This window comes from Electrophorus electricus, chromosome 26, assembly GCF_041902795.1.
Source record: "Electrophorus electricus isolate QZ-2024a chromosome 26, ASM4190279v1, whole genome shotgun sequence".
NCBI classification, from domain to species: Eukaryota; Metazoa; Chordata; class Actinopteri; order Gymnotiformes; family Gymnotidae; genus Electrophorus; species Electrophorus electricus.
Window position 1 is genome coordinate 7,821,011 of NC_137522.1, and position 23,519 is coordinate 7,844,529.

Here is a 23,519-nt window from a genome sequence, read left to right on the forward strand (position 1 = left end):
AGCATCCAAATATGAAACAGGCTAAGGGAGTGAAGCAATGTTGGAAGTAGCATTCATTCACACATGGATGAGCTTGACTGGCCTTATGCCCCACCAACGATAATTAGACCAGGCTGTGTTGACAAGCAACTTCTTAAAATATCCTAATTACATTTCACATGTTCTGACATATTTAATGTTAAACTAACAGTCGATATGAGGGAGAAAAATGGGTTCTCCGTTTTAAAGGGATTACAGGATAAAAGCTTTGACACCTGGCTTTGCAGGCAGCAGTCCCAGCACCCCACACACTGCTCTGAACCAAACCGACAGGCCACTCAGAGACGCATAAATGGCAATTACCACTTCAATTGCAAATGAACTTGCAAATTAGTGTGCAAATCACAAATTATAAACTCAAGAATGTTGTTGAGACAGCTTTTGCCTTTTTTAATATTGAAGTCATGTAAATTCGCATATTACAATTCATGATTCATGTCCATTTTTAGCATAGCAAATTTGTGATGTTTTATGTATATTAGAGTTGTAAACATTGTCCCTGTGGTAGCACTCCAGTCAATGCTTTTTTTTTTTCTCCTCCACATTGTAAATCTTTACATTTTCATCCACTAAAACACGCCTGTTGACATGTTCTTCCCTGGGACGGTAAAAACAATGCTAAGAAACAAGCCGGAGCCTTTACTTCATCTTCTTGCTTTTGGGCTTTTTGCTCTTCCCCACTGTTTTTGATGCTTCCTCCTAAGGGAGAAGAGGAGAGAACGCGATAAGATCCAAGAGGATGAGAGCAAGCGCCAGCAAGTGGCACCATGCAGGGCAACTACAAAGGAAGCATAAATACAATAGTCTTTCCGCAGCGCAAAGACAGAACAGCAACACAAATTCATACATAGGAACAAATGACACTGATATTTATCTAACAGCAAAGAGAAAGGATGATATGGGGAAATCCTATTAACGGTCAGAAATGGGTATAACCTTATAGATGGCCATTAATAAAAGCCCAGATTTGTTGCACGTGTCGAACTGGGCACAATTGACCTCAGCTTCGTCTTCCTCCTCATCTCAGTTCTACCTGTATTAGGGTCTGAAAGGGCTTCTACAACCCGCACAATTTCACAATGAAGTACATTTCACTGATAATCACAGATTGAGCTGAGCAGGGAGCACTTGACGCAAATAAAGACTCGACTGACAGCTGCAAATGTCGTCTCTTCACTCATCTGACTTGGGTCCACTAAGCACAGGGGCACGTGGCATTCAGTGTGCCCTGCCCTCGGCCCAAAGGAGGACATCTGATTATAGTCTAGCAGCACCATAGCCAGGTGAGCTCATGAATATACTGTGCTTAATTTTGCCACAAATTTATTTAAGAGGGCAAAGATGGCAATTAGTGGCAGCACGAAGCCAAATTCTGCCCCCGAGTTGGCTTTTTAAATGACTCCCTTAGAGACTAAATGGCTTCCCAACGATTGCCCAGTTTCATTAAAAAAAAATTAAAAAAGGAAAAGTTGTTCACATTCTGTAGGTCATTAGCAGAATTGCTGGACTTGCACTGAAGGGTAGTAATTACTCAGTGGTATTTCACAATATTTTACAAAACGCTTGCTGTATTCTTCTTATAAGTAAATCAAAACATGTATTTTTAGATAATTATTATTATTATTATTATTAATTAGTCATAGTAGTAGTGGTAGTATTAGTTACTGAACCTCTCACATTTAAAACAATTGGTAATTATGCAGCTGTTTGATTTTCAGAGTATCAAAAGAAAAAAAAAAATCAAAACAAGCTAAGAGGTGAAAATACTTAATTATGGCAACACTTAAATCGGATAAGGTCAGACCAGGCCAGCAGTTTAGTAACGTCTCATGGAGTTATCACAACATAGGCTTCACATAATGGAAGATGCATTACATTTGAAAAGTTTTTTCATAAATGTACAAACCAACAGACCAAAGAAATTGGCCAAAACCTGATGGATTCACTATGGTCCAGCTCGAGATAAACCTAACATCCCTGGGTTACCTTAACTGAGTCAGATCTTTTTTCACCATCTCTTTACATTCATCAGGAGGGAGAAGTCTAAACCTTTCCCCAGACCAGCAGTAACAGAGGTACGATGGATATCATCCACAAGAAAAACAAACAAACAAACAAACAAATAAGGTCACGAAAATGTTTTTCAATTTATAATGTTCATGGAACATTACCAGAAACTCTGCATTATTATTCTTAAGAAACAACCCCCCACCCCCCCATTGGCATTTGAGCTAACCCACTCATATTTATTGTCCACTAAATGTACATTGGCAGTGAGTATGGGATCGTGATCATTTGTAAGATATGGAGCTTTCATCTCAAATTACTTGTGGCAGTTTAGATATTAAATCTGAAACAAGCCACTAGGTAGGGAGGGAAGCCTGGAGAAGTTACGTTTAATGGAAGCTCCCCGCCAACTGCCTGTCACTAATAAACATTATGCATGTCGGTGCATTTTCATCTCATGCTGCAGTAAAGCGCAGGTTACCGTCGCTGCTCAGTTTGAGAGTGCTATGCAAATTTTAGACAGTCATATACAACCACCTGACAACAATTTTTTATACTCTGCTGTGGCGTTCAACGCGTCTCCTCCTGAAATTCTGCACCAAAGTGCTTTTTTGTGCTTTGCACCATTGCTGTGAATGTAGGAAACAGAAATTTGTAGCCAACGTGCCATGAGTTGATCATATTCTTAAGATGACGATTTTAAGTGTGTACCCTAAATTGTGTGAAATACAGAACATTGCAAATGTCTAAATGACATTGCTTTGGGTGTGGGTCTTGGTGTGTGTATATATGTGTGTGTGTGTGTGTGTGTGTACGCATGTCTCTGTGTATGTGTTCCCATGTACACAGGTCTGCATGTGTAACAGAAAGATCCACAGCACAGACACCTAAGGTACAAAGCTCAGAGAACCCAGTAAAATCCAGAACACTCATGCTGCCCTTGTAACCATGACAATCCTGCAGCATTTGCACAGAAATGAAAGGAAAAAAAAAACAAACAAACGAATTCCTGGCAGATGTCAGCCTCTGTTGCACAAGCCTCCACAGTCCCCTCCAAACCTGAACTTCATGATGTGTATAACCTTGTCACTGTGGGTTTAGCTCCGGTGGTGCACACTTAAAAGGTGAGCTATTCTAGAAATATTCTCACAGCGATTACAGGGAGTCTTGTTTTTATGGCGACAAAGCAAAAACAGGGTGAATAAGACTGAGCAGAGAAAATGGGCCACACAAAAGGAATTCTGAGGGCACTCCCTTCAGCAAGAGTCTCGTGGATATTCTCGTGTTCGGTGAGCAGAGAAGGGCAGCGTGGTGGTTGGGCATCTACACCGAGCTTCTGCTCAGAGCTTTGCATGTTAACACCTGCAGAAACGTAACTGGCATAGCTAGAGCGTCAGGGCGAGCAAGATTAAGGGAGCGCAACGGTGCTGATCTCACCGCGTTGTCCATGTAGCCCTCCTGGACGAGGATGGTCCTGGCACAATTGTTGATGTGTTTGAAGCGGTCAGGGCCGAGCAGAATGCCCCCATACCAGCGTGACACCACCACGAGCACATCCCTGACATCCAGAATCTAGAACACACACAAATAAACCAGACACATACAGCAGCCTTAACTCTAGATCTTTCATACAGCCATTGTTTGCACTTGGGTCGGTCAATCTATAGTCATACCAAAAGTTCTGAATCAAGCATTACGCGTTTGCACTGAACTAGCGACGTACGTACACTTTAGTTCAACTGAATGACAAGACAGGTTTGCTTGGGACAGCATTGTGCGTCTCAGTGCATCACACTTCATATCCGCACAGCAATCAGCAAAACCCAGGCAACTTATCACTCCGCCATCAACAATTTCAATATTTTACAGGTTTTCTGAGACTGCACGCAAGGTGACAAATCCTATCTGGGGAATCAGCCTTAAAAGGAAAAAGACCCTGCAGAAAAAAATAAAGAAAAGGCAAAATGTTTCTTTGTTAAAAATGCTATATGTCAACTGCTTGTCAATCACAAAGCACCACAGGGGTGTCATTGGCACACTGCCTGGGGGGGAGGGGTCTGAGACATCTGTGTAGTCTAATAATAGATGACTCATTTACTGTCTATTCGCGGCATCACATCCAGCTCCATAAATGGACGGCGTGCGATTACCAAATTGAGTGGGTGCGAGAGGAAGTTCAGGCCAGGAAACAGTTTACAATGTTGATGTAGTTAAACAGCTTACATATAGAAAAATCGTTTGCTCACTTTACAGGAAGCTCTTACAAAATGGGAATCGTCACACGAAGCTTATCAATTTGCCGCAACAACAGAAACCCAGCGTCCACAGATTTCAGTGTGAGGCACCGCTATGGAGTCTAAATGGCGGCATGAGATGTTCACCGAGTGTTCCACTACTAACGGCCTCATTTTCATATCTTCATTCATCATTTAAAAGGGCAGGATTGGTGCGCACCGAGCACTGGGGGGAGGAGGGGGGGGGGACATACAAAGAAAACCCCCAAAAAACAACCATTCCACGCCCGGGTCAGGTTTTAGCTGTTGAGATATCACAGTCTGCCAAGAGTGAAAGTGAAATTGGGTTTTGATTAAAATGCTACATCGATTTCACACGCTCCCTTGCAGAGCTGGGGTGAGTACACAGAGAGTCAGAAAGATAAGACAGGAGTTTATGGATGAATGATGTGCTCGTGTCTGGGAGTACGGCGCGTAAGGCAACAGCGCCCGAGATAATCGCCTGCTGTCCCCAAGACATTGGAGAGGTTTAACGCACTGTAGCCTGCGAATAGAACCATAAGCTGGGCTAGTGGCGTTTCTATTTCAGTATAGCCCCTTGCAGGAGAAGGTTCAATTTAGCAGGTTCGATATTTCAACCTGCCAGAAAATGACTGAATGGTACATTCCGTAATTGGACCAACAGCGGTGGGTCCTACTCACCTCTGCTCCCTTGATAACAAATGTGAATCAAAGAGGCACAGATATACACACACACACACAACACTAATGGACCACACAGCCTCACTGAGAATCAGCAACAGTCTCGGGGTCTAATGCCATCTGAGCTGAAGTGAATCTGATAAAGTCTGGATTTTTAAGTAGTAGTACCTCCTGGACATGTGGCAATCAGTGATGATTAATTAGAGGAAATTGTGGTTTTGGCACCACTAGATTATATTTGAACACAGCCTGTTCTTGGAGATCTACTGCCCTGCAGTTTGTGGTAGGAGTGCTATCGGCCTAAACATTTTAGAAGGAACCCTAATTTAATACACTTCGCATCGATATTCTGATCCTGAACACTTTGATTAGCTGGAGGGGGTGTCTGGAATTAACTTTCCAGTAGGTCTCCAGGAACACGGTTGGGCTCCTACAATCCAATCAATCCCACATGCACACTGGAGATGGTAAATGATAATCTTGTTGTCCTAAACATTCACATGCAATCAGTTTGTCATTTGCCACAAGTGACGCACCACGTAAAAATAAAGAAAACACAATAAAACAACAACAAAAAACCCCCCAGCTCTTATTTACTCCAAATGAGTAGTAGCCAGTAACAACTCAGATGTAATATCAGCTACTCTGTCTGTTTCTCTCTTTTGCTCACACACACACACACACACACACACACACACACACACACACACACACACACACACACACACACACACACACACACACACACACACACACACACACACACACACACACACACACACACACACACACACCTGCAGGAGGTGCAGCAGCCTTCCTCCAGCAGCGGTCTCTCCATCATCTTCACAGTCCTGCAAGAATGTGTTTTTGTCTTCACAGTATATCCTATTGGAAACGGGGTGAGCAAAGGAAAACAGAGCAGCCTGTGAACCTGTGTAGTCGGACAGTTCTCTCTCCCCCCCATATGCATACAATAATAGCTAGTTTCTTAGAAGTTTCAATGCCCAGACAATAACGGTCAGTACTGTAAACCACAATGTTCCAGTATATTAAAGTCATATCCTCTTTACCACATCTGTAGAAAATCATTTCAGGGGGCTTTTTTGTACATCAATGGGGAAAAGAAAAACAAACAAACAAAAAAACTAATTTTGAAATGATTTGCTACAGATGCGGCAGAAGGAGATTACATCGCAAAATGCTGGAGTATTCCTTTAATGGAAGTCTAAGGGCAGCCCGGTGGCTTGGTGGCTAGCATGTTTTTGTCTCAGTGCTAGGGTCTTAGGTTTGAGCCCCTATCTGGGTGGAGTTTCTGCATTCTCCCTGTCTGTGTGGGTTTCCTCACAGTCCAAAATATGGAGGTTAAGTTGACTGAATATTCTAAATTGTCCTGCATCAATGTGACCAGCGTGTAATTATGTGATGTCCAGTGATGGTTGATGCTCTGTCCTGGTCTTGTGGTTTCTGCTTATCTGTCTATAAAGCATCCTTGATTTTGAGAAAGGAGCTATATAAATGTAACTAGATACTAAGGAGAGTTGTGGATAAAGAAATCCAGAACTACAATTGCCCATAGGTTTCCAATAAAAGTATATTTCCAGTAGCCAGGCAAGTACAGGGAAACACTGCTGATATGGTGGTCTATGGTAATCTAGAGATATGGTTAAAAATCACAATATTCCTTCATGTTTCAGGCATCTGCCAGGAAAATGTTCAGACCAAATGAATGTTTCTCTCTATTATTACTAAATATAACAGGAAAACAGGAGTTCCAGATATTCCAGAGGTTCTCACGAGCTGCAGAGGCTGTGTTTGCAGAAGCAAGTGTGCAGAGGACAGTGGTGTGAAGCTGTTCAGTGCTGCATAATGGGAGCATTACAAACTGACTGTCAGTATCACTTGTGGGTTAACCCCTCCAGATAATGGCTGCCTCGTGTCCACAGAATTTCCATAGCTTTATACACTCAAACTCCCAAGAACTACTTACACATGCACACGCGCGCGCGCACACACACACGCATTACATTTCGTCCATGCAATAAATACCTGTATGCATATATGTTGTGAGTGGCACTTGCAATTTTCTTGTTTTCATATAGTTTGTCCAACACCCTCTGAACCTGCAACAAAAAACAGCAGAAAACATGTCTGATATATTACAAGTCAGAGACATTTCTCCAACGTGTTCATTTTATTCAAGTAAACAAACAAAAACAAACAAAACCCCCCCCCAAACTTAAAATGCCTATTCACATCTTGTCCAACTGTAGGGAAATGAAACACCTTTTTGTCCACACACACACACACACACACACACACACACAAATGTGTGAGTGCGTGGACACACATTTTGACTTTTAATATTGTGATGGAATGAAAGAATGTGTGCATGCATGCATGTACCCGCACACGCACTTGTGAGTGTTAATAGCCTGTGGCCTAGCTAAATAATGAAGTCTGTATTTACGCAATGTAATGAACCTAATGAAAGACACTGGTCCAAAAATAAAGATAGGGTTGCAAATGAAATTACTGCAGTGCCCACACCAATTTCCTCTCCCATCACAGCATGTCCAAATGTAATGAGAAGAACAAATCAGGGTATAGGTATTGCTTTGTAGGACACAAATATTGGAATAGCTTAATATCACACTGTACTCTTGCATAAAGTCCCCACTGATATGAATGTGGTGTATCAGAACACTAAAGGCTCGTGGAATTCAGTCACTAGGGTAGAGACATCTGAAGGTCTACCCTTGCAAAGTTTGTAATAACTTTACAAAGTTCATGAATACTGAGCATCTCAGCCCTCATCAAGTCAAATGCATTTAAACTCAAATTCAAATTCAGCATGGAAGCGTTAGGTGACTCCTTGAAAAACAAGCGTGCACATTTATGAATTCAAACTTTACTGACATAAATTACTCTAGAGGGAAGAGCACCAATGACTTGGCAGATGAATGTCCTTGAAGCAGACATCTGTTGCACACGAACTGCAGCCTCACACAGAAAGAAGCCGAATCTTACCAGCGAGATCAAAGGCTTAAATCAGTCCTGTTCAGTCATTTGGGTTTAGGCGTGATATCTGGGTTCGGCAGCTGTGACGGCTGTAAAAGTTTCATTTTAGAATGATTGAGGACGTGCTTTGTGTATGAGCACGAGCAGTATGCATTAAAGACAGTTATAGCCATATGACAGTTAGAGACATCCTGCGTCTCAAACACTGTGGGAAAATGGCTTGGTTCATCATTACTGTGTGGCACTCGCTAGTCCATTATTACGGCGCTGTACTTATTTGGATGTGTCCACCGTGACAGACTATTCTGCAGCAGGTATAATGCACATTAGAAAGAGGATTTAGTTCTATTCAAGATTATTTCCACTCACTTGACATTTGTCAGAATTTTCAGTAACTTCTGTTAAGCCAGCAACACAGACATCGCACAGGACCAAAGCTCAATCCCCCAACACCAAGCCTAGGCAATATTAATGCACACTGGTGTTGGCTAATGATGAACTTGCTTTCCTAGTAAAATCCTTAATTGTTTGAATAAATCTTTAAATGTTGCCTTCCTTGGCCAAATCCAAATCCTCTTAGTTGCAGCGGAAACGGAAAAACAAGCCTGGAGGCATGCCACCACGCTGCTCGGCTGTTCACTGAGCTCCGTGCGCTGGTGGAAAATCATCTTACCATATCCTCCATCACTGTGGCTGGCTACGTCCGGCAAGCCGGATCGTTTCGCCTTTTTAACAGATTCCCCGTTGATTCCCTCTTAATTTCCTTTTCATTCTTATACATGAAGTTAACATGAATCACCATTTATTAAGACGAAAGGGCAAAACAAGAGGATGTATGTAAAGTAATTACTGTATAATTATGCACACCTCTTTCTGTGTGATGTGCCTTCTGAGCAATGGATAACGTTAGCATCAAGACCACTCTAACACTTAAGAGGTAAACTATAACCTTCAGACTGGTCTGCTTTTATTAACGATCAAAACCCAGATTTTTTAGAGAGATTAAACAAAGCATACCAAATTACAGGCTATGAAACCCTCAATCCACACTGCTGGTCTTTTTTTCCTTCTTTTTTTCCTAAGCGGAAATATCCGTCCTCCTTCATGAGCACAAGAGGATTCACTTCTATCCAACAAGACCAGGGTTTCCCTGGAGATAAAACACTTATTAATTTGCCGTATTATGTAATGTTGGATTAATAAAAGCACCAGTCATCAACTAGACTTATTCAAATTCAGCTACTTACTCTTTACTTCATCAAGTACCTCCATAGGGGAAAGAAACTGAACTCCGCAAAGAACGGCTGGTCATTCCACATGTCCTTTTTGTACGGGTCTAGAGTTTCGCTCAGTTCTGTGAACATGACTGTAACCGTGCAATGATACGAATATCAAGGTCATCCTTGAAGACAAAACTGCATACGGCAGCTCGAAAAACAGAACATTCCTCCAGAGTTTAGTAAAGCTACCATCAGCACGCCTTTTAGTGGGCCTTAATGTCCACGTTTAGTTCATACGTAAAAGTCTGTGAACAATGACAGATACAACACTATGCTCTTCCTCTGCAGGAAGGCTACAAGAACAAAAAAAAGGAGTTGTGGTTCTCACAAACATTCTCATACCTAAAATCCTACAGTTCAGACCGTCATGGACTGCTCCTCCCTCCATACACGCATGTATAGGGTTCAGTGTTAATGTCTTGTGTGTCTATTTAAACCTCTGTCTGTGTGTGCTCCCTTTGTTGGTCATTGTCACTATGCATGTGCTTTTGTAGATCTTTGTAACCGTAACGTGGTGTGTGTAGTTCCTGTTCGTGCGTGTGCGTCTTCGTTTAACGTTAGATGTATAGTCATGTTTTCCGCAGGTGCTGTGGGTACGTGCTACCTGTGTCATATATGTTTTGTATTAATAAATGCGTTTCACCGACGAGGAAGTCTGTGCATCCTGCCCCGCGCCCTGCGGCACCTCGGGCCACCAACGTTACACAGATACTCCTGTAAAGACTGTGACACAGTGTGGGAGGTTCCTTCTCACAACTCCAAACTAGGGCTGCAGGATATGGACAAAACACTATATTATACTGCTACGCTTGCATTGTCTTGTGACATACCTCCAAATGATTGGAACAAGTGATTTACATTTGATGGTTCACGTGAAAGCCACCAAAACCCCCAGAGCAGGATGCTTACCGCACACAATAAAACCTTTTGTGATTTGTTCGTTCGCACTTTCACACATAGTGGCCTTCGCTGTTGCAAAGGCCAGTGCTGTGATGATGATTAACAAACAACAAGTTGGGAAGTCCGAGTGGAAACCCAGGCGAACCCCACCCCCCGTGTGACATGCGGTCCGGCTGGCTGCTAGAATCCTCTGGACTTCTGTTGCAGCAGGCGTGTGTAGGGATTGGGGGGCCGTGTCGACAGAAGGCAGTCAGAGCAGTGCCCGTCTGCGCAGTGAGAAAAGACAGAAACAAAGCTTTGACCGGAGACAACACCACAACGCTCGTTAGCAGCTTTTGGATCCCAGTGGTCATCTCTCTTAGTCTTGGCCATGAAACCAGAGCTTCATTCCAAGCCAAGGAAACAAAGCAATTGCCTCCAGAGCTGGACGGTATCCAGAAAGTGGTATGTGGCCATACAAAAATGGAAAAACAATTCACCATTAGGATTACAAAAGAAAATTCTGTATTTTATTTAAACCCAGAAAGAGCTCATTACATGCACTGGGCTGACAGCATGGCTAACCATGCTGCACTGTTGTAAGAGTTTAAAGACCATTGCTAGGATTCAGTTTAGAACACAACACGACGGGTATGAAATATGAATGTGTCTGAAGTGTCTGATCAGGACTTTACTAAGAGAATTATTTATTTTAAAAAAAATGACACTCTTGTTTTAACATTCTTTTGGTGCAGTGCAATACCCCTCTGAAATGAGTGAGTTTTTCTATATAAAGATAAAACCCAAAGGAAGTGCTTGAAGTGACTGCCACAGGCAAGTCATCAGATAGCCCACTTGGTGGGGTTTTCCGCAGTTTTAAGGACTTGTTGATTCAGAGATCCCAGACAAACGCCAAACTGATCAATCTGAGAGGCACTTTGGCTGGGCTAAATTACTTATACGGAGGAGAGTAATGTTCTTTCCCTCCCTCTTTGCTGTCAACGAGCGAGTGAGCCATCAAACCAGTGGCCGAGAGGGAATTATTGATAGATCACTTGTGTGGAGGATGAAAAAAGCCTAAATGAAGGATGCTCAGCAGCAAAGCAGCCCCAATCAGCCGGGCAGGTGCGAATGAGTCATCTGCGGTGGACCTAGCTGGGCGGAAAAAGCAGGAACAGCTGTGAAACTCTGGCAAGCTCCCCCTTCTTGCTGTGGCGGTGGAGTGTGCTCAGGGCTTTGAAAGTCAGGCATTCCGAAAGTGACGAGCTGAAACGGCTCAAAACAGTTCGAAAATTATGAACGCGCACTTGAGACTGAATAGAGAGGCATTTCAAAACAGGTGTCTACAGGGGAAATAAAGGAGAAGCCCTTCTGGCGGTGAGGACCAAATGTGCCTCGCTGGTGGCTGGTTTTCCACACAATATGAAGCCTCAACATTCAGGTCTGGCATTCCTAATTCAAGGACCATATGTAACCCACTGGTTCTCTAACCCAGCTCAGGGGACACTACGAGTTGTACGCCTGTGTGTTTCTTAGCCCTGGCCCAACTGGCACATTGGGTAACTATTAACTCCTTCATGAGTGTGTAGGAGCAAGAAAAACATAAAACTGTGGAGTACTTTGGACACCAAAAACAACTGACAATCACAGCAGGTAAAACTAGCGAAGTTACCAATGTTCTGCGGTTCTGGCTTAGTTTTTTGTTTCTTCTTCATTCCTCACCTGCAATATTTTTGATATGATAGTCAGTGAGTAAATCCTGAGATGCGATATTAGACAAGCCTTTCGGTTTGCCATTGGGTGAACAGAAAATGTGGCATACCTGCTTAGGCGTCACTACAGGTGCTAAATGAGGCTGGAAGGTGCTGCGTCTGTCTGTGACCGGCTCACCGTGTTTAATCGGCGGAAGCTGCTCATCTGAGTGTGGCAAAGACACACAACATTTCCACTCAGGATCCACCCAACAAGCCGAGGACCAACAAGGTAGGCGAGAACATTCCACCGCGCTCAAACCAACACTGCCAAGGAAGGGAATCACGCAGCCGTTTTCTGTAGCTACATCAGTTTTTTAACGTGTGAATTTTAATCAGATCGCAAGCTGATGAGATCACAAGGACAGGACTCGGTTTTACATGCCTGCTGACGAGCTAGAGAAGATGTGCGTCTGCCCCATGTCCAGCTTTAGAACGTTGTAGTTGGAAATGTCGCCTTCATCCCAGGTGTCATCCTCTTCCTCAGATGTGATTGCTCTGACCGTCTCTGGTCCTTCTGCTGACAAACACCAATGCCCCCTCAAATGAACATGAGCTATACATAACGACAAAGACTGCGAGCGACAATAAAAATATTATCATCACTATTTAACTCATTGCAATAAAATGGTCTTTTACACACACAGTTTCATGACTGTTTCAAGGGTCTTGTTAAACCACAAACCTGGCACCCTTAAAAATGGCATAAATATTTACTCTAAAGAGAAAGGGAAGAACAGGAAGCAGAATCTTCTGCTATCAACTGACTAACGCTAATCGGTTACATTTTATACCCCACTTGAATGCAAACTTGCCTTCTGCCCTTCCAAAAAAATATGACAAGGAAAATTAATCGTCTGTTTATACCATTTAAAGTATGGCAGGGGCCCAAGGGTCAAAGTTTTGCATATGGACAAAGAACATGATTAAAATCTGAGATCACACAAAACATCACTACATGAGTACAAGTGAGGCAAGATGATGTATGAAAGAAAAAAAAAATGGACCACTTATGTCATATTCACATTAATATTATAACTCTAGAGCACACTAATTTCAGGCGTTAATCATGGGTTTTCAAACTCGAGCTTTAGAAACCCTCCTAAACTCACCCGCTCACTCGCTCCTGCCAGCCCCTTATCTGAATATTCATGACCTTACTAAATCTTCTTTTGATCTCCTGGAGAAGGCTGCATGGAATGGCCTGCTGTTATCAGCATCTCATTAGTATAATGACTGTAAAAACAGCCCTGATGTTTGCCCTATGGAAAATAAGGTGCCACTTTTAATGACACCTTACCATGCTTATTGGGGTAGAGAGCATCAAGCATACCTCTATAAAAATCTCTTACCCTTGTAAAATATTTAGCTCCAACATACAGCTGGTAATATTAAATATCCGTGACCAGAGAGCCACAGAGAGCAAGTGAATGCGTGTCTGTTTAATGGAGAAAAGGATAGTTTAGAGAGGACAAAACACATTCTTCGGGCAACAGCAGCTGATGCAATCATACAACCCCCCCCCCACTCTGCATGCCCAGTGAGCAGGGAGATTGTGAATGTTACATCTGTGTGGGAAAAGAAAAAAAACCAAAAAAAAACAGGATGCATAAAGCGATCAATTTTCCAATACTCTAATCACCCCGTGAATCGCAGCTCCAGTGAGCTCTCGTGCGTGAGACCTTGCACATGATCTTTCATGAGCAGTCGCACGGAATCCATTTTTTGCTACTGCCTGTTGATATGCCATCGGCGCAAGCAAGCAGGAAGGTCTGCTCTCTTGCTGCCTGCCTTGAAATGAGTCTTCTGATTGGGAGCAGGGGCGGCTGAAGGGTGGAGCTTAACGGGCCGGAGGACGAGGGCTGAGAAAGCTGCCGCCAGTGGCCAGCGGCGTCAGACGCTTAGGGGAAAAACAAGGACAAGCTGGCTTAATGTCACTGCGCTTCATTAAAAGATTTTCGGTACATGACTGGGTGTCGGGGAGAAGTGGGAGTAAGGGTTCATTTGTGCTTGGAAGCGCTTCTGCTGAAAACGTCTCCAGTTGCGGTCCTGGCAGTGTTAGTAAAGACAGCCATCAGGAGACCCACAACGATATCTGGATTTAGTATAATTTCACATGAGAATTGAGGACAGCAAGTTTATATACACTCACTGCAAACTTGATCAGAACTTCATAATACAACAACCAAAAAACTGTTACAAAACGTTAATGGTCATGTGTTAAGTTCATGGCGTGCTAGCTTTCTTCACATTCCACACATGAACCCTAGAGTAGTGAAACAGCCTTATGCACCACAGATGTGGAACACATTACGATATTTGTCAGGTACCTTCCATTACTGTTAAAAACATTTCTTTATTTCAGCATTTTAGTAGTTCTTAATTATTTTCATCAATATTGCACTGGTGCATTTTTTTTTTTTTACATTACTTTCCTTTGTTTTACATTTTAAATTCTTTAAAAAAAACCCCACTAATTTCTGACACTGCTCTTATTTGCTGCTTGATAGATTTTCTTGTTTTTACTATTTTTTATATAATTTTATTTTTTGACTTCCTGTTTTATCTTTTCTTTGTTCTTACATTACACTGTAAAGCACTTCTGAGCTACAGTTTAAACATATTAAAACGTGTTAAGTCATTATGATTAAGATCACTATGATTATTACTACTAGAAAATAAATTGGGCAGACCAGCTACAGCTCTTCTGTTGCCATGGATAATTTGGGCAAACCATAAGTTTCTGACCACAGGAATGCTGTTGGCCTTATATTTTTGGAGGTAGAAACCACACCCAGAACAGTTACACATGTAAAAACGTGGTAAAACTGCCCAACACTACACTCATACCAATAATATCACCAATAATAACTAGTCAGCAGTTGTCCTGTGATCAGAAACTCACCAGTGATTAATGGGGTGGCTGATAATATATAAATAGCAAAAGCTGGGAGACAGTATGCAAGGGAGATGCTGCTAGTAAAAGAGGTGGTGCGTGTATATAGGAAGTAAACAAAGGCAGTAAACAAAGCCTCGTCAAGCCCCGAGTCCATTCACTCATTCGAAGAATACGATGCAACACGCATGCCCCAAACTCCACTGCGCAAATGCTGTCCAAAGCCAGGGTTGAGCCCGTGCCCCTCTGCTTGCATTTGTCTGGGTTTGTTTGGGTCACAGTCCTCTCACATCTTTGTTTCTTCTTCTTTTCAATGAAACACCGAAAAGCTTATAGGTGCCCGCAAAAAACAACAAGCGCAGATTGCCACCAGCTAGACAGAAGCAATTCTTCTCGCACTTCTCTCCATCTCACATTTCTCTGTCACACTGACAGCCCACATCTCCTTCCCATGAATATATAATTTTATTCCTAATTTTGTTGTGGTCACACTGTTTCTCCTATAAGAGAAGTGTGATCGAAAGGACATTGTGTCTTTCCTAAAAGAAAGACACGTCGACTATGAAACTTCGTTTTCGCACCGACAATGTCGTCAACCAATCCCTGGTGCTCATTTGCGCCGAAAGGTCCACTCAAACAAGCAAACCGCAAGGTCTTTCCATGTTCCACCGTAGCTGGGATGACAACTCAGGCCTGCTGTGGAGTTGGCAACCTACTTTTGTAAGTGTGAAATTTAAACATGACATTTGTCTGGCCTTTTTAAACCACGCTTTTCCTTCATTCACCTCAAAAGCCTCTGCAGCTCTGTTTAAACTTTTTTTTTCTTCTGCAAAATCTGAAAACAGATTGCCTGCAAATTACTGCCAAAAAATGGCAAATTACTGCCATTCCTTCTATTGCAACTAATAACAATAAGGACTGCTCCTCCAAATCCGGACTGAACCCTCGCAGCCGGCTGAAGGACTGTAATAACAGTGTTAAAACCAACACAAGCAGCATGCTGAGAATGAAGGAAGAAAAAAAAATGTAGGCAAGACAATGATGAAACAGCAGTCAAGAGCGATGAGACGACAGACTGTCGTGTGATGTTGGAAAGGCTCGGTTATTACAGATGAGGTGCAATGTTTCTCATTTCACTGCGAATAAATCAAAGTCATTCAATTTAGATCGTCTCCGGAGCGTAGTGCAGGAGGGACATGGCTGTCATCTTGCCGAAGCAACAACGTTAACTGTCTGCGAAACTGAACTTGGCTGTAGACCGAACCATGGGGGGGGAGGGATTTGTGGGGGGAATTAAATCACGCTCCAGTGCAAAAGTGAAATTCTGTCAGGGCATTAGGACGGACCAAAGGGGGTACGGCATGGTAAACATGCCGATGAGGCTGATTTTAAACTGCCTGGCTCGTGGAGCCTTTTCCAGCAGCACTGAACGCAATTAATGGGGCCCATCAAGGCGTCTCCCGGATCCTGATTACATCTCGCCCGAGCTCTGCGAGAATGTTTTATCGACGAGCTGGAGCAGGAGCGGCACTACAGCACCACCAACCTTCTGCTCTGCACCTTGCTCTCTTTTCATTACGTCCAAACCAACTTTATCAAGACTGCAAGATCAAAGCCTCAAAACCAATATCCTGCATACAATCATTTTAGAGAACATTAGGTTCAAAGGAACGACAGAATTTAAGAGAAATAACGAGAACAAACAGATTGGTGAAGAGAAATCACACCAGTGGAGATTCCCACCATTTTAACTGTACTGGATACAGCGTAGACTTATGACTGCACTGTGACTAATGTTCCTGGAATAATGGGGTAAACTTACAGAACTGACTTTATTAGTGCAGGATTTTTTTGTTTTTGTTTCTTCTATCCTCCTTGCAGCCACTGTGCAAAGGAGGGAGAAAGAGGTTTCTTGTGTATGTAAAGCTAATAAAATGAGCCAATTAAATATTCATTATATTAGAAAGGTTTAAGTCTTGAAGCAGAGGTTTCACTCTATTGGGTGACAGTGTGAGTGGTTTCCTCAAAAATCACATGCAAAACATTTTGGGCACATACGCTAAAATAGTCATTCATAATTGTCATAACAAATTAAAATTGTGATGTCACTTAAATGCTTTTGATAGAGAGACTGATTTTAAAGCACCATAAAAAAATGGTTTTGACTGAAAGTTTGGAAGAAAAAAACCCCAAACATTCATTGCCATTCATCCTGCTGCCAACTTTAAATTTAGTCAAACAAATTAAAGTTTAGGTGATAAAGGAAATCTTGGCACAATAAATGTATACAAAGTATGAAATGGGAAATTTCTAAAGTGAAGTAATGTTCACTGCTGCATTAACAATAAATCTTGGCTTAACAGCTGATAAGAAACTGCACAGTTTACATATTATTTGGCCAAGAACAACAAAAAAAGAAAAAAAGTAACAAATGAGAGCTGCAAAAGAAATAATATAAAACCAAAACCAAATAATAAGAAAAAGAATATACCCAATATATAAGCAAAGGCAATACGAGATAAGAGATTCTTTTACACATATTACTTTTTAAGTACTGTATATTCAACTTTTATTGCCCTTGGATAGTTTGAATCATTCAGATGGTAAGCAATGTGTATGGGAAAGCAAAGCAGTTCCCTTTCAGAGGCTCAGAGCACATTTACAGTCAGGCTCACACATCACTATGGTCCAATAGTCTGTACCCTTTACTCGGAGGGGAACCTGAAGGTCTCTATTCATTATAAATCTTACTGCAAAACAAGTACGAATGTGTTATGGCAATACACTGAAGCGCAATAAGAGCTCATCGGTTTAATTCGCTGTCATGGGAATTGGGCAACAAACCCTAAGCACCCCCAGCTACGCAATGTTGTGTCACAAACAGTGGTCTCGTGGTGGTAATGACAACGGTTCCTAGCAGATCACGCACACTGCAACCCGTGAGGTTGCACCCAGCCGGTGTCCATCATTATTTTGACAAAAGCAGGGTATAATCTCTCTGACCAAAAGAGAAAGTGAATCAAGGAAGCAATGTACAGACAAACCCTAGAAGGACACAAATTACAGTTTTCTGTTGAGGAGTCTCCATCTCTCAATCTTTGCATCTGGCCATTCGGAAAGGTGTTTAAACGTTACTGTCATTGTCGCATATGTTTCTTAGAACACGCATTTCATTTATCAAACATTCTAAGAAAAATCATAGGACCAAAGCTTATTTAATAATGTGTGGTTCTAGGCTTGCTACCATGCCAACCATCTTATGTCACATACCAGCAACTGATGCAAAAATGTACAGAACATTAATGTACTTAACAGAAGACGTTAAAAAAAAAAAAAGTTTAAAAGATGTTTCTTGTCCCCCTTACAAATATTACACATAAAATCTAGATATTTCTTATGAACAGTGTATATAACCAGGGACAGGCTTGACCTGTGAAAGCAGACGCACACCATCTCTGTTCTGCTCCCTATTCTGGTGTCTATTCATTAGTGTCAGTGACACCTATGGGAAGAGTAAACTATTGAGTAGGCATACAGATGACAGCAGTGATTTCTAGGGACTGCAACCCTTAGGCAACATCAGAGAAATTGAGCTGCTCTCAGTGGCCCCCGTGCAAATGGATTTTGGCAATCAGTGGTCCCCAGTGTAGCAAAAATCCAAGCTTTCTGTGAGCCATGTTGTTTAGCACCCCCACTCAAAAAAAACAAAAACCAAAAAAAAAAAACCCCCCCCAAAAAAACAAACAAAAAAAACCCCCACAAGGAGACTGTGCAAGCACAACCTGCTGTCGTTGTTGTAGGATGTGATTTGTTTAGCACCCAACGGAGACGGCGCATGTTCCCAGATTATACATGTATTTATCCTCTTAAAGATGATGAGCGATCAGCCAATAATTTGGTCTGTGCCAATAATTTAGCTTCAAAGTTAAGTTAAACAACCCAAACATTTTAAAACAATGTAAAAGAATGGACATAACAACCAACAACAATCTGATCAATTCTAATGCATGGATGCACTCTTTTCGAAGACATATAATAGGGAGACCTTAACGTGAACCGATAGATTAGAGACATTCACATCTCAGTCCTCGAGGCTCCGGTCCTACAGATTTCCCACCCTCTCTTTACCTAGGAGTCAGATGTGATGCCAGAGTGGTCAACCAGTTACAATGACATGTATTCAACTACAAAGGACTGCCCAATTACAAAAGTCAGGATTGGAGTTGGATTCGAGGTCCAGATTTGAACACTTCTTTGCTAGATCATATCTCACACCAATCAACACTTTGACAGCTAATGTAATATGCAGCACAAGATGCTAGAAAGCTTGAGGCAAGTCAGAAGTAGAAAGTTGCTAACCAGCTGTCTGGCAGAAGAAGGTAATGAAAAACAAGGAACAAAGAAGGCCAGGTGTCCGAGTCCATTAGACATCTTAAGGAGGTGCAACAAACATAGCTGAACAAAGGCTTCATTTATCAAGTCCAGTTTGCAAGTAATATACTACAGGTGACATATGCGATAAGCAAAGGACTGAAACAGATTTTATAATAAAACACTGACACCTAGTGAATAATACGAAGGAGCCGAGGCCATAAACTGACTCTGTAATCTGGTAAAACTCTGCTCGTGCTCACTAACTGATGTCAGCGACTTTCTTTGATACCAGAGACTGATGGAAAACGACCAGTCACATCACACTCAACTAGTCCCCTTTGCAAACTTTTATCGCTTAAGATTTATGAGCTTTAAAACGTCAGACCAAAACACTGCACATGTTCAACCGTTTTTAGTTCACAATTTTTTCTCTCTCTCTAGCTCTATCTAGTTCTTACTAAAGACATCAGCAGAAGAGATGTGCTCTCAAAGTGCTCACCATCCACTAGGCTCAAGGAGCTGCCCTACATTTTTCTCACGAAGTAGCTAACCAACTCCGACAGCTAACTGTGATGGGCTGTGGAACATTCTGATAAATGAGCTGTTCCTCTAAGCATGATCACCCATGGCAGGAAAATCCGGTGACTCAGTGCACTCAATTTCCTCTGAACAGGCACCTGAGCAGATTTCAGGGTGATTTACTGCGTTAAAATACAAATCCGCATATCTTCAGTGGGCGTAATGGAAGACATTAATATTACTATTACCTTTGTTTCCCCCTCAACATTTGGCTCACCGGGAAAAAAGCTTTGCTGATATACTGGCAACCGAGACAATCTGAAGAGAAGGGAGGGCTTTTCACGGCTTTGGCCAACTAGACCAACCAATACATGTCTGGGTGTGCAACTGTGATTTGCAAATAAAAAGATAAATAATATTGCATGTTGTGATGAAACCTGTGACACGTTATGACTAAGCCTTTACCTGCATTTCCACTTTGTGATGTTTCTATTAGAAATTCCCGGATTTTCTCCACCCAGAGGTAAAGGATGCTTTCTCCAGCATTCTCCCTGTCATGGTACAACACACACAAGTCAGAAAACAAAAGATTTCTATTTTATAAACACACCAAGTTATCTTACTGTTTAATGAACTTATGACTGTATTACTTCTACAGTGACATCCCTTATCGCAATTTATAGACTTGTACTCATCACTAATCTGCATTTATCACAATACTTGTTTTTTTAAAACAGATTTATAAAGAATAAGCATTGTTATTCTGTTCAGTAAGTAACAGTAATGTGATTAGCAAAGCAACTAAACTACATGAAAGTAAGATAAAGTGGTGTGGGAGTTACAGGCTTACAGGTAGAGTTCCTCTAGGCTGTTGGACAGTTTGATTCTGTCTGGACCTCTTAGCCATGCTGCACTGAAAAAGGACAAAACGAAAATGTTGATGTGTTGCTACACACCATGCTTGAGCTGTTTTGTGCAACCAGTTGTCGTTTATCGTCATCTTTTCAACAGTCACGGTAAACGACAAAGTAACAAGACTGACGGCGTAAACATACGAGCGCGATGACATGAAAAGACAAACACCTGTGGCATGAACAGCAGGAGGGAACCTGATGAGAGAAGCATTACTCATTCCACTAAGAGATGTGCTAAATTGCATTCTGTAGCCGTCTCAGAATAAAGCTTCATTTACCGCTGCCAATGGGGAATAGAATATACACCCTTCTCTTTGGCTGTCACATGGAATCATTGCAAAGACACTATACTTACTTTATTTGGTATATTGGAGGAGCTGAGCTTGGGTAGTCCTCGGGGAGTATGATCTTCCAAAAAATATAACAAATAAATAAAACACACACACACAAATATATATATATATATGGAGGAAAATTTTGCATCTGATTATGGTCTGATACAAAATCAAATGAAATACGTCATTTATTTACCTGTAAACAAATAGACCACTGTGGCGCGTATAGGTCATCTGATATTTTTATACAGAATATTCTCGCTGCCTCGTCAATCACACACCACTCGTCACCATATATGGAGGAAAGCGCTTCGATCTCTTCAACCTATAAGGGAGTCAACAAGCTGAAGTAACGACAGTGACAAATTTTAAAACACTCTCAGCCTGCCAATATAATTTGAGCTTTCAACACAGTCCACCTGACACTGCAGATCGCTCGCATTTTCCACTGCTGTGTCCATTTATTTTCAGAACATTGCAATCGATAAATTCACCACCTTCGCTCGCTGCTATTACAAACTTAGCAATATTGTGCAATATTTTCGTGGCGCTGTGACCTGAGGAAGCGAATTATACAGGTAAACCTTCCGCGACTGCTGTCATTTTGGCTGGAGCACCCGTTTTGACTTTAGGCACAGAGGGTCTCACGCTTTACTTTTTGTGCGACCGGCCATTTTCGCTTTCTTTTGAAGAAACAAATAAACTCATTCACGAAAGCATTTCCGGGGTCATACGTGAGCGTTGTCACATGGTTATTTAAATGAACCGAAAATATATATTCTTGTTTGTTAGAATTGTTATTTAGCCCAGTTGCAAAATAAACAAGTATGCAGTCACTTCGAGATTTACAAGACGTGCATCAACACTGAAAATATTCACTATAATGAATAGGGTAAACTTTTAAAGTTTGTAGCGATACACACAAATATCCGATTTTTTTGCATTTTTGCAAATGGTCACATTGCTAGCATAAAACAGCAGAGATAACTGAATGAACTAAGTCCTGTGGGCAAAGCCTCTCCTTAAGGCCCATTAACCCCTTTCAAAATCTTAAAACAATCAAATAAGCACAAACACGTTATAATGCAACATTCTCCTTTTTGTTCTTTACAGTTCAACTTGATCGGTTCCTTTGTCTCTCCCCTTCAAACTGCATTTCCCAATAACACGTTCCCAACATTAGATTCAGATTCAGACGGGGACCAGAACGTTAGGAAAGAAATGCTGTGATTGTTCCTCCAGTTGCGCGTCGTTGGGATTGGCATAGGGCCGCTATCCGGTACCTAGGAACCAAGGTAGTACACACAGTCAACCACATCCCAACCAGTAAGGCCCACACAACCAGCGACAGCTGTCCCCACTGGTACCAATCACGTGATATAATAAGGGACATAATTCAGTGGGAAGGAGAAAGGCAGGTCATTAGTAAAATGAAGGCAAAGCCAAAAGAAAAATTTAACAACAACAACAAAAATTGTGCTCAGAACTAAAGTAGGAAGAGAGGGACTACACATGCGGGAACATGCATAGATGCAGGGAAAGGGCATCCAATTGTCGCTTGAAAGCTGCAGTTGTGGGTGCCATGACGACATTCTCAGGGAGCGAGTTCCACGCGTCTATAACCCGCCTAGAGAGCCGAGCCTCAGGTCTGATGCGGTCCGACCTGAGCTTAGTCAGTGTCATAGAATGTCCCCGAAGGGCTGGTAAGGGAGCTGGTGTAAATCGCCAAGTTAGGTCAGGTCCAGTCTTATGAGTGAGTATACGTTAGGTGAGTATGAGGTCACCTTGAAGCCGCCTATAGTGGAAGGAGAACATCCCTAGGGTTTCAGGACCAGTGCCATAGCCCATGCCTCGCATGCCGCATACCATCTTAGTGCCAGCCTGTAAAACGCGTTCCCGAGCCATTTTGTACCTCACGAGACAAGGTGGATTCGCCTGAACGCAATATTCCAGGTGTGGCCTGACAAACGCTGAGAACATCCTAACAAATATGTCACCGGTGATTTTACTGAAGGCCCTAGGAACCATCCATAGAACACGGAAACCCTTCGAGGCTGAATCCTGCCATTGATCACTAGCCTTGAAATCACCAGAAAGCGTGAAGCCAGGGTCTTTGTTCTAGCTGACAGAGGGGATATTAACTGTTCCAAGCTGATAACTTCTTGCAGGCAATTTGGGACCGACATGCAGTACAGAGCACTTCTCCAGGTTGATCAGTGGCTCCCATATCTCCGACCAACCCCAGAGCCGATCTAGGGCACTATGTAAGTTATCCGCCCCCCAGGCTTGTCCACAGGAGCCCATAGTTTAAGGTCATCCACAAACAGCAGGCATGACAGGTCCAGGGCCTCGGGGATATCATTCATATACAAGGAAAACAGTATGGGCCCAAGTACAGACCCTTGAGGGACCCCACTAATAACAGCAGTCCTGGGTGACATGCTGGTGCCAACACGAACACACTGTTCTCTACCACTGAGGAAGGCTGAGATCCAGTCCAGCAACCTACCACATATACCAAAGGTTCTCAAGTTGAAACAAAGTCTTTGATGTGGAACCTTATCAAATGCC

At 42.3% G+C, this 23,519-nt stretch overlaps 1 protein-coding gene across 2 annotated transcripts; it reads right to left on the reverse strand.

Moving 5' to 3' along the window:
* Positions 1-403: 403 nt before the first annotated feature.
* On the reverse strand, positions 404-21,652 carry impact (impact RWD domain protein). 2 transcript variants are annotated; one of them, XM_035523319.2, is made up of 11 exons: positions 21,368-21,652; positions 21,145-21,273; positions 20,969-21,021; positions 20,550-20,612; positions 20,165-20,250; positions 12,296-12,427; positions 11,982-12,076; positions 7,029-7,102; positions 5,777-5,867; positions 3,484-3,618; positions 404-738 (listed from the first exon to the last, which is right to left on the reverse strand). In XM_035523319.2, the coding sequence occupies exons 1-11, from the start codon at positions 21,407-21,409 to the stop codon at positions 679-681; spliced, it is 960 nt and encodes a 319-aa protein (XP_035379212.1). In that variant the 5' UTR covers positions 21,410-21,652; the 3' UTR covers positions 404-678. The 2 variants fall into 2 exon arrangements, with proteins under 2 accessions (XP_035379212.1, XP_035379211.1); XM_035523318.2 differs by having other exon boundaries at positions 12,296-12,430.
* Between the last annotated feature and the right edge of the window lie 1,867 nt (positions 21,653-23,519).